The sequence below is a fragment of the Eptatretus burgeri genome, chromosome 2 (genome assembly GCF_056783735.1).
Source record: "Eptatretus burgeri isolate ZD-2024b chromosome 2, Ebu_testis_v1, whole genome shotgun sequence".
In the NCBI taxonomy this organism is placed as follows: domain Eukaryota; kingdom Metazoa; phylum Chordata; class Myxini; order Myxiniformes; family Myxinidae; genus Eptatretus; species Eptatretus burgeri.
The window spans coordinates 139988200-139999325 of NC_140962.1; the positions used below are offsets into that span (position 1 = coordinate 139988200).

Below are 11126 nucleotides of genomic sequence, written 5' to 3' on the forward strand. Positions count from 1 at the left end.
TCACGACATTTGACCTCGGCGTGTGCATGAAAGCACCCCCACTCATTTGGAGCAACCCGGATGTCTACAGAAATAATATCATCCTGATCAGTGCATTTCACATAATTCTCAACTACTTGAAGATGATAGCTCATAAGATGGCTGGTTTAGGATATAGTGATATATCGCTTGGACCTCAGTACACCAGCTCACTGATTGGTCTGTATTGCTATACAGGAGAAGACTGCAACAGTGCCTTCAAGGGTAAAATTGGGCCTCTAAAGAAACTTGAAAAGAACCCTAGATTCCAGAAGGTCTTCGCAGAACTGGGATCACGTTGGGATGTAGAGCCAAGCTTACTCACTGATCTGGAAGCCTTTACCTGCATCATGTATGGACATACTCGGGTCACTGACGTTGATGAGGTCAGGGCTTTGATGATGAAGAAGATGGTGGGAGAGGATATGAACTTGAATGCCAAGTCCAAGGTAGACCTGGCATGCCTCCCACCATGCAAGAAGTCTCTATACCCCCATATCAGAAGAGCGAATTATCGTGTGGCCCAATTGAAGCGGTCTCATATCCCAATCTTTGATGTTCCAGAAGCAACCAGGCATGGATGGGTCGAGGGAGATGATGGTCACCTCAAGCCTCTCTGGTCGGATGGACCGGTATTGCCACAAAATATTGTTGATGTTCTGGTCACAAGTGATGAAGAAGAAGATGATGAAGGAAATGGAGTAAATGACTGAGGATATGTTAACCTATCTTGATTGTGACAGTGATGATGATGACTGAAGTTTTAGTTTTTATGGTTTAAAACGAATAGGTGGCAACAATTTTACGTATGTGATATGACAATACTTTAAAATGGTCCGATTTTGAAGGTTTTTCTCGATTTTGATCTAATAAATGGCATCTAAACGCTAAAATAATGTTCTTAAATGATTTACAATCCCACAATTAATTGAAAAAAATCTTTCATTTATGTTTCTAGGACATGTGGTAAAAATGTTATGACATTTAAATTTTCGCTGACGTTCGTGACGAAATCCAAGATGGCCGCCGAACGGACCCTTCGAGCCACTTTTTTTCTTGGGAACATGTCAAATCTATTAACAGACACCCTTGGCAGTTTAAAAAACCCGGTGTCATTAAATCCCAGAGGGGGTGCATGGGAACCCCTAATTCCTCCCCAACTGATATATTTAGAGTTAATATAAAATACAAGGTCTTAAAAGAAGCGTGATAGCTTCCCCAAATCTCAGAACTTGCATCGAATTGAAATAAATACATGCTTAAAAGTAAAAAGAAACCGACAACCTTCACCCCATGCCCAGAAATTGTGGATTTTAATAATCCATTTTAATTGAAGGTAAAGTGTGTTGAAGTTAAACCAAGTCAAGTCCACAAACTTTATTTGAATAATACAACATAGAGTTGTGATCTAGTGAAACTAAAAATACATTTGGTACGACATGTTCCCCCCAAAGCTCCATTTTTTTACAGGCAGTTTCAAAGTTGTTGGTCCAATTTGGATTGTGTGTCTGTTGAACATTATTATGAATTGTAATTATTCATGTTTGTGGTTATGCTCGAGGAAGTTTACAAATCGTTTCCACCATATTCCATTAGTCCGGAGCAACTATGTCGTACAGAGCACGACGACGAAGTAAAATGGTAGAACGGTACCTTGAAATGAATTATGTGATCAAGACTCGGTGGCTTTAATCACAAGCATTTCAAAGTGAGAGACCCAACCAGCAAGAACTGTATTCTTCAAAAATGAAGAATTTCCAGAAAGAAGATGCTTCACAATCTTAAGAAATCAAGGAGAAAGAATATTTGGGCTTTCAGAAGACAACATTCATCATCATCATTTTATTGCCTGTGGCTGCTGGTTGCATCATTGCTTGAAGCACAGCTATGTCACTGATGCAGTGTCCCGTTACTCATTTTGCCGACTTTAGAATGATGACAGGCTGAATCAACCCACCTGGTGTTATTTAATGACACATCAGGGGCTCGGACTCAAGACCCAAAGATCTTAAGCCAGCCACCTTAACCGTTAAGCCAAGACCAGGTGAAGACAACATTGAGGTGGTGAGACAACCCGTCATGCCATGGAGATCACATCATCATTCAGGCCGTTCCATCACTGTAAACCAAAGAGCCCAAAAAAAAACAAAACTCCCAAGTCTCTACTTTATGATGGGCAATTGTTAATTTTGAATCTCTTATTCCTTTTTCAAAATAAACATTGAAATCATACCAAAGCCTTCGAAACACCCTGCACTTGCTCTTCAAATTAAATTGATGGCAATGCATGAACACAAAATGAAGTCTTCAGTTTTCAGATATTAAAAAGTTTCCTCCAACGTGTGTTCCAATTGTACCTGTATGCAATACCAAGAAATATCACAGTTCAAAGGTTGAGCAATGCTGTAACAATCAAAGGGCAAAACTCTACACACTTCAAAAAGAGTCTCGAAACACCATAAGGATCAGGCATGGGTTTTTAATTTCACTTATTGCAGACCATCATTGAATTGAAGTGATCTTGTTCATGGTACAAGGGGTAATCACAACCCTCCAAGTCCGTGCATTTATTGGTGGGCAGGAGAGCTTAGGGGCATTCACTTCTAAACTGTCTAGTTGGGTTTCAATCTCAGCCTAACTATAGACTGTCCTCCCGGTGTTTCACAGGCAGAGCGAGGCATCAATGCGTGTGCTGTCCCTCCAATGGACGTTAAACTGGGCTGCCGACATTAGTTGGTGGAGGTCAAATATCCCACGATGTCCTTCGTGAAGAGTAGCAGAGTTATCGCCGGAACCCTGAAAAGTCAAAATTTGTGCCGCAGTGGAACGAGGCCTGGCCAGCTGGTTCCAGAAAGTCTAGGGTCAGAACCGTTCCCCACAAGGTGGGAATGATTGTGGCTATTGAATAAGAAAGAAAAAGAGGAAGAAGCCATGAACATTCTCAAACGAAGTTTTCGAATCTGATGACTTTGTCTTGGTAATAACTCCATTATGGCAGGATTTGTCGATAAATTTTTCATAAAAGAAACGGCATGATACTTTAATAACACAAAACAGAGATTTCAATTACAGAAGTGAATTGTGTCAATTAGCACAGCAATACTTGCTGAAATTGCAATTATAACTGCAAACAAAACCAACTACTTGTTGGTGAAATTAGGCTTTCTCCTCTCGCCAAAAGCAGTCATCCCTTCTTTTCTGTCTTCCTGCAACACAAACGTGATAGCGCAGAATCAAAAGAACAATTGAAAATTCCTGGATACACAAAATAAGCATGTGTGTGTGTTCATCTCCTATGCATTCCAAAACCGCTGAACGGAACAAGTTGTAAATTGGTGGTTGTGCACAGGGTGTTGGTTTTAGTTACGAAAATGGCTTATCAGTAGGGAGATCACCCCAATTCTCTTTGTAAATGTGTATCGTATAACAGACCTCTTCGAAGCCAGTAATATCATAATCATAATGAAATAGACATCATAGAAGTGGGGGAATTATGTCATCCATAAGGACAGATTCTTTGTGAGTATTTATAATAAATAAAAAAATTTAAAAACCAAAAACTTACTGTGGCAAAAGTCGTGTGAAATAATCTCTTTTCCAATCTGATTCCTTCTGTCAAAGACAGCTCAAATGCTGCAAACAGAAATAAAATAATATTTAGGATGAATGAATTATCAACCAAAAGGTGTTTAAAAACTTCCTGCTTCCACTAAAAAGTGATCAGTCAGGAAGTACTTGGTTAGACGAATCAACACTGGAAGTGCGATACGAGGTGGGTTATAATGCACAGCCAATAAAGTTAGAGTGCAGATCACCTTTGAGCTGTCTATCTTGGGTTTGAATCTCGATCTAGCTGACTGTCACCCTGGTGTTTTGCATGCTTGGTGAAGCATCAACGTGTACGATGTCAGTCTTGAGGACCCATCGGCCAGTACTGGTCATTGAAGATCCCACGGTATTTTTGTGAAGAGTAGGGGAGTTATCGTCGGTACTCTAAACAAATTACAAATCCCTCCCCGAATTGCCTTCAGTCGAATGTCAGGCCTGGCCAACCGATTCCTGAAAGGATCAGAGCCATTAACCCCAACCGACCTCATAAGGTGAGAATAATTGGAGCCATTGAAGACACAGAAGATCAAGTTTGGGTGCAGAGTGGAAGAATGCCATGCACTTGCAGCCCATACTGTTTGGACTCTCTATGGTTGACCTCATTTTAATATTCTTGAAAACCCAATGGGATGGAGAGAATAGGAACATGCTGGAAAAATCTCATGAATTTTACCATGGAAAAACACAAACTTGAAAATGAATCGATCAATAATTTAGAGAAACTTTTTTCAAGTTCCAGCACAGCACAACTCCGTCTGGCTCACCGGCATCGACTGCCTCCTTGGCCATCGCAGATATGAGCTGAGAGTTGCGAGAGATCTTTTCCCCAAGCTTGATGGCCTCTTCCACCAACACTTCTGGAGCAAACACTTTGCTCACAAGACCTATGCCAGAGAATTGTAAGAACATGCAAGGATGTCAGTTTTCAAGCTGAAATTCACCCATTTTGACGACACTGGAAGATACGAAATACAAGTACATGCCACCACTGCCTCAATTAAATATACATACATAGTCAAGTGTTTGTGTGAAAGTTATTCTTTCATGAACGAACCATAGCACCTCGAGGTCCTAAATTTGGATGTAGGTACTTTTGAATCTGGACAAGGTTTAAAGCTACCACACATTGGCCTTAATGTCTGTTTTGAGGCCACTATAAAGTGTATATTGGGATGTGCTGCCGCCAGCACATCTGAGCTCAAGGCAGTGCTGCCGCCAGCACATCTGAGCTCAAGGCAGTGCTGCCGCCAGCCCGCAGACAAAAGGTAACCTCCATGAGTGCAATAACTTCATAGCTTTTCGATGTACAACACGTCCCAAAACCACCACCGGGGAAAGCTCACCCAGCCGGGTAGACACTAATCATGACGGTGCAGAGTCGGATGTCCAAATGACTTTCCTGCTCACAAATACGACTGCCGCCATTGTCATCTTACTGACAACTGACATCAATCTTGGACCAATCCATCTTTATATTTTGACAATACACATAGCCCCTCCTCTCCCTGCATAGATGTCACCCTACCCCCTACCAGGCCTCAATCGTAAACAGACATCCAGTGTCTGCCAGAATTAACGATTTCACAAGCAGCAAATTAAGGCAAAAATTTCCACCAGTTGCAAAACTGAAATTTTTCAATGACAACTACCTCCATTCTCATACATTCTCACTCTATCAGAAGACAAATTATCAAAACATAAAAGTTTCATTAAAATCCCGCAGTTCTTTTACCAGCTTGCTTTGCTTCATCTGCTGTGATGCGTTCCCCTGTGAGCACCATTTCCATAGCTCGGGACTTTCCGACAGCACGGGTGAGTCGCTGTGTACCGCCAGCTCCTGCAAGAGGGGAAATGCAACCACCACATCTAAAAATAAGGATCAAGACATGTCGCACAAAGATCGAGTCAGACCATTAGATGTTCACAATACTCTTGATGTTGACAATAATCACATATACTGTATTGATTTGTCAATGGGCACAGACAGGAAGATGGAATCAGGAATATGATAGCCATGCAAGCGTGTCATGCTCAGACGATAACAACATCGCAAACAAATCATAAAACTCAAAGACACCAAGGTGCTTTCCCAAACCATGAACAAAATCATTCTGCCAATCTTTCATTGCATCAATTTAAACATTGAGTTTTTTTTCCTGTCGATTATTGTCAGGTCAAACCAGATTAGATCTGTGACTACAGGTACCATGTAAACCTGTTTCATGGTCTGGTTGTCGGCGAGTAAACCGTCTCCCCCACCAGGTTTCCTAGTGAGGAGGGTATATGAAATGGACACCCAGCAGGATTAAAAACAAAACCTGACAAAGGGCGGAGGAGCTCCTTGTGAGCCAACGGCCATCCATATCTAGTGTCTAACTGTGTCTGCGGACGTCCTCCTGCATTTTGGTTGCTGTTTTTTTTTTTAGGAGGTTGTTGGCAGGATTTGCACTCCAGCTACTATAAAACCCTTCACTTCACAAAACACAAAAATGCAAAGAAAATTGAAAACTCACTCCATGGGAGTACCTCCTGTGCAGCTGCCCTCTGCAGGGCAGCTCACCGGATGATGGGATTGGGGCAAAGCCTTTGGGACCCCCACTCTTTGATGATAGGAGGAAAACCATGGGGTATTCTTCCCGGGTGAGATTGCGGAAGTATGTGTCACGGTGGTGCTGAAGGGTCATCTACCAGACAGCAGTCTCCTTGGGTTAACCTGAGGCAGTCACTTCGGGTGGGTGCCAGGAATGTCCCATCCTGAAGAGAGAATGATCACCTGTCTCTGTTATCATCTGAGCTCAAGCGTTCGAACATCAGTATTGCAGCATTCTCTGACGTTCGGAGATTTGATAGTGATGAGGTCATGGCGGGTCATAGTTTACACCTACTATTGGTCTGGTCGCTTTGATGGTTACCATGCCCAAGGAGTTACTGTAGCTGTGTCCAAAAACTGACTCCAATGATAATTGAGGTTACACCAGTCAATGAGCATATCATGAGACGGAGGATTCGTCACTCCTTGTATACTCTGAATGAGGCGAGTGATCTCACCATGAAGGAAGCATTCTATGCCATGCTCAAGTATGTGGTTGATCAGTGCCCCAGGCGAGATACTCTTCTCGTCTTGGGGGATTTCAATGCATCGACTGGAACTGATAGGGATGGTTATGAGACGTTTGTCCCCACGGGTCTGGAACTGAACCAGAATAGCACCAAGCTCCTTGACTTTGCAAGAAGTCATGGACGAAGGGTGGCTGCTTCATGGTTTCAGCGCCAACAGGCTCATCACTCGACTTGGTATTCCAATGCTCATGTGGCAAAGGAGAATGACCATGTGCTCGTTAATGGTCGCTGGAGGATGGTCCAGAGCTGCAGGGTCTACCGGAGTGCACAGTTCCTCAATACCTACCAAGGGCTTGTGGTAGCAACTCCGAAGTTGCAGCTTAAATCCAGGAGAATGGTACTATCCCAGCCTCAGCTGGCAGGGTCAATGATGAGAGGGTAAATGAGGAGTTTGCGAACAGGCCGAGTGGGGATTTTGGGGGTCTGGGTGCTTTGGGGAATCCTGATGAGTTGTGGAATGCCTTCAATACCACCATCGTTGATGTTGCCGGTGGATGTGTTGGAACTCACCTTCGGGCAAAGACGAAATTTGTCTCTCAAGGAACACTGGATACCTTTGACAGGGCCAGGCTTAATGGCAGAGCTGCGCTGTTCAGGGAGTTAAGGTAAAACTGGACGTGCACCGGGGGTGGACAAGGAGGCCGATGTGCGAGGAATCTGTGAGGGGGTAGAGCATCATCTGTGGTCAAGTTATTCTCGTCCTGCTTACAGGGGAATTCGTGCATTGTGTTCCTCCAATACAAGCCGGTCACTCGGTGTACTGCCTTTACAGCGGTGGGTGGTGGGTTCTTGACAGAGAAGTCCGAAGTAAAGGCCCGCTGGGTTGGTTACTTTGAGCGGCTGTACCAGGCTGATCCACCAGCTGTTGATTTGGATGTCATGGGTGTTCCTTTCCCCCATTGCTGACCCTCCAATAAACTGTGATCCACCTTCATTTGTGGAAACCACGGTGAACAGGTTGAAATGGGGTGAAGCTCCAGGGATCTGTAGCATCCATGCTGAACTTCTCAAGGCTGGTGGAAATGCTGCACCTGTGTCGTTGCATGCAATTCTGTGCTCTGCCAGCAACACAAGCATCATCCCAACTGACTGGAGGAAGTTTGTTGTCCCTCTCTGGAAAGGGAAGGGGATCGTAAGGACTGCAACAACTTCTGAGAGGGTGATGCTGCTCTCAGTACTGGGCAAGGTCTTTGCTCGGATAATTATTGACAGGGTTCGCCACCACTTCCTTGAGCACCAGAGCAGGCAGGCTTTATACCAAATAGGTCAACGATTCACCGTATCCTTGCCCTCCGGATCCTCACCGAACAGAGACGAAAAAGTTTTGGCAGGGGCTGCTTGCAGCCGATGTTGACCTCTGCAAAGCATTAGATTCAGTGAATCGGCATGCCCTCGAGAGGATTGTTGGTCTTCTTGGGTGCTACCAAAACTGATCAATCTGATGTTGAACTATACTCTGCAACTGAGAGTGCTGTGAGATGTGGTGATACCATCTCAGACTTATTTCCAGCTGTTACTGGAGTTTGTCAGGGGTGTGCACTGGCTGCCACACTTTTCAGCGCTTGTATGGACTGGATTCTGGGGAGGATGTCAGAGAGATCAAGCTGCGGTGCATCGTTTAGGAATGTCAAGATCTCTGACCTTGATTTCGCAGATGATGCAGTCATCTTTGCAGAGACTCTGGATATCCTTTTGGGGGCCCTCGAGGTGCTGAATGAGGTGTCGGAGCCACTGGGATTATGAGTTTCCTTGGTCAAAGCTAAGATCCATGCTTTTGATGACATCTTGGATGCTGCTATCCTGTCTGCACCTGTTTGTGGTGAGGATGTTGAGGTCAAGGAGAGATACTCATGTCTCTGCTGGCTCTGAACCAGAGGTCAATATATGTCTGGGTAGGGCCTGGGGATTCATGGATTCACTGGATCATGGGGTGTGGCACTGTCAGTACCTATGCAGGAGGACGAAATCCGAGTCTTCAGGTCCTTGGTGCTTCCAGTCTTGCTTTCTGGATGTGAGACTTGGACTCTGACCAGGGATCTGAGACTTAATTGCTTTGGTACCAGGTCTCTTCGGGGAATCCTTGGATATCGCTGGTCAGACTGTGTCCAACGAGCGGTTGCTGAGAGAGACTGAAATAAGATTTGTTGCCTGCATCGTCCGTGAGCATCAGCTGCAGCTGTCTGAACATGTGGCTCGTTTTCCTGACGCTGATCCTGCTCACCAGATTCTTTCAGCAAGGGAGCCTCGAGTGGAGGAGGCCAATGGGCCAACCACGTGCTTCGTGGTTGCAGCAGGTTGATCAGCATCTCAAGGCAATGGGCCAGGCATCTGCCTGGGGGATGGCCAGCGGCCCCTGGAGTACCGGTGGAAAGTGGACACAGCGACACACTGCTCCGGCGCATGCTCCCATACCTGACCTGACCCGATTTTATCATTCATCTGTTAAATTAATTAATCCAGGTCTCTTCAGTAGCGTTTGCTTGTAAACGACTCAAATGCGAAAGAATGCCAAGTTTGGGACGTCTGTTGAAAGTCCATGGCAAAGTGCTCATGGCAAAGCACAGAATATGGATTGGCCTGATAATTCCTTTAAGGATCATTGCTCATACTTTACCCATCGATCAGTCAGTGCCAAATCCTATCACCAAAAATAAAACCATTCATCAGATGAACCAAAAGAATCACCAATACAATCAGTGCTAATGCTCCGTTTGAACAAACGTTGAAGCATGTAGACTCACTCTATTACATTATCAACTGTGAACTAACCAACCAACCAACTAACTGTTATGTGCAAATAGTGAGAGGGGAGCTCACAACCCCCCCCCCAAAAAAAACCTCATGAATGGACCATATCATGCCATTGCACCATGAACAGCACACCCAGGATAATATCACCAATCTTCTCAAGCTATTCTAATCACAAGGAACACTTTTTTATAAACGAACAAAAGAATGTTTTTTTAACCAAGGAATGGAAAAAAAAGGAAAACGGAGGGTTAAACCGACAATAAACATTATGACATTGATGACAACATTGTCTTTGTTTGTGATTGTGTTCGACCAGGGACGATCTCGAGTGGAAGTTAAGTTAACGACAACAGCAAAGCCTTTCTACCTGCACACTTCACTTCCACTATGAAGGTCGTTCCACAAGTTGTTTTGGAGCTTCATGTCTTCAATGGTTCAAACAGTGGCAGGAATTTTAACCATTTTCCAATCACTGATCTGTCTGGCTTTCCCAAAGTTAACTGAAGAAATATGACAGTTGAACTACAATCTCTTGATGGTTAACATAGATTTGTGAAACACGATGGTTCATGCTTCGTGTACTCTTATATTGTATCGTCTTTGGTAATTTTTCATCTTATAATTACTTTGTACTTGGATGTGGGGGAGGGGCGAGGGGTGTGGACCAATCCATGCTGATGGCTCCTGCAGTTTAAGGAATTTGTAACTTCTTCAGAATGCCCACGATAACTCGCCAACTCTTCCCAAAAGACACCGTGGGATATTTTCTATCCACCACCTAATGCTATCAGACAGGTCACCCAGCTTCACGTCCATCTGAGGACCAAAATTGTAATGAAACGCCAAGCCTGTAAAGCACCAGTCTGGGTTTATAATTGGGTCGAGAGATGAACCCAGACAGTTCAGAAACAAGTGTACTACGTCTGTGGCATTCTGTCAGGATGTGCAAAACAGTGCATCAAAACAAAAGTGATCCTTTCATCCCACTTGCACCTTGTCAGAGGAAGACACCAACAATAGTTCCTCACCTGGTATGGTGCCAAGAGAAATCTCTGGTTGACCAAACTGGGCCTTCTGCCCAGCATATATGATGTCACACATCATTGCAATCTCACAGCCACCACCAAGCTTGTAAGAAGGAAGTGGGGAGAAGGGGAGGAACACTTGTTATGGGTGAGCCCTAAAATCTTCCATTTTTGGTAGTTGCAAAGCTACTCCCATTTTATCTACCCGAAGCGATGGGGTGGGACCGACAGCATATTTAAACATACTTCATGAAATATCAGTTTCAACTATAGAGAGTTTGTAGATCACCTTACCCTGCGAAGTCTTGAGAAAAACGACATGGGAAGGGTAATTTAAAACTCTTGCTTTGCTTTCCGAGTACAATCGGTATTTCCTACGAGCTGCCATTTTGTCTATTCTCGACATTCCCTAATGCTAAGAGCATGAGCGGCACATTTGATTGGTGAGATAGTGTAATATTTTGGCAAAGTACTGCTAAGCTGGAGGTTTTGAGAAGTGACAAGAAGGTGATTTGTGTTCTTCAGTATTAAAATATAACATTTAATTTAAATAAAATAAAGGTTTAAAAAGCTGAAGGAAAAAAAATTCAGACGTTTACCACC

At 44.0% G+C, this 11126-nt stretch overlaps 1 protein-coding gene across 1 annotated transcript in view; it reads right to left on the reverse strand.

Annotated features, from left to right (window-relative positions):
- Positions 1–2477: 2477 nt before the first annotated feature.
- The window catches only part of ECHS1 (enoyl-CoA hydratase, short chain 1), a 39194-nt gene continuing 30545 nt past the window's right edge, over positions 2478–11126 (reverse strand). Inside the window, exons 4-8 of the mRNA XM_085871562.1 lie at positions 10527–10626; positions 5360–5464; positions 4392–4511; positions 3584–3651; positions 2478–3224 (exon numbers count right to left, since the gene is read on the reverse strand). Of these exons, the coding sequence (XP_085727688.1) occupies positions 3159–3224; positions 3584–3651; positions 4392–4511; positions 5360–5464; positions 10527–10626 (459 nt within the window). The 3' untranslated portion in view covers positions 2478–3158. The remainder of the gene's footprint in view (positions 3225–3583; positions 3652–4391; positions 4512–5359; positions 5465–10526; positions 10627–11126) is intronic.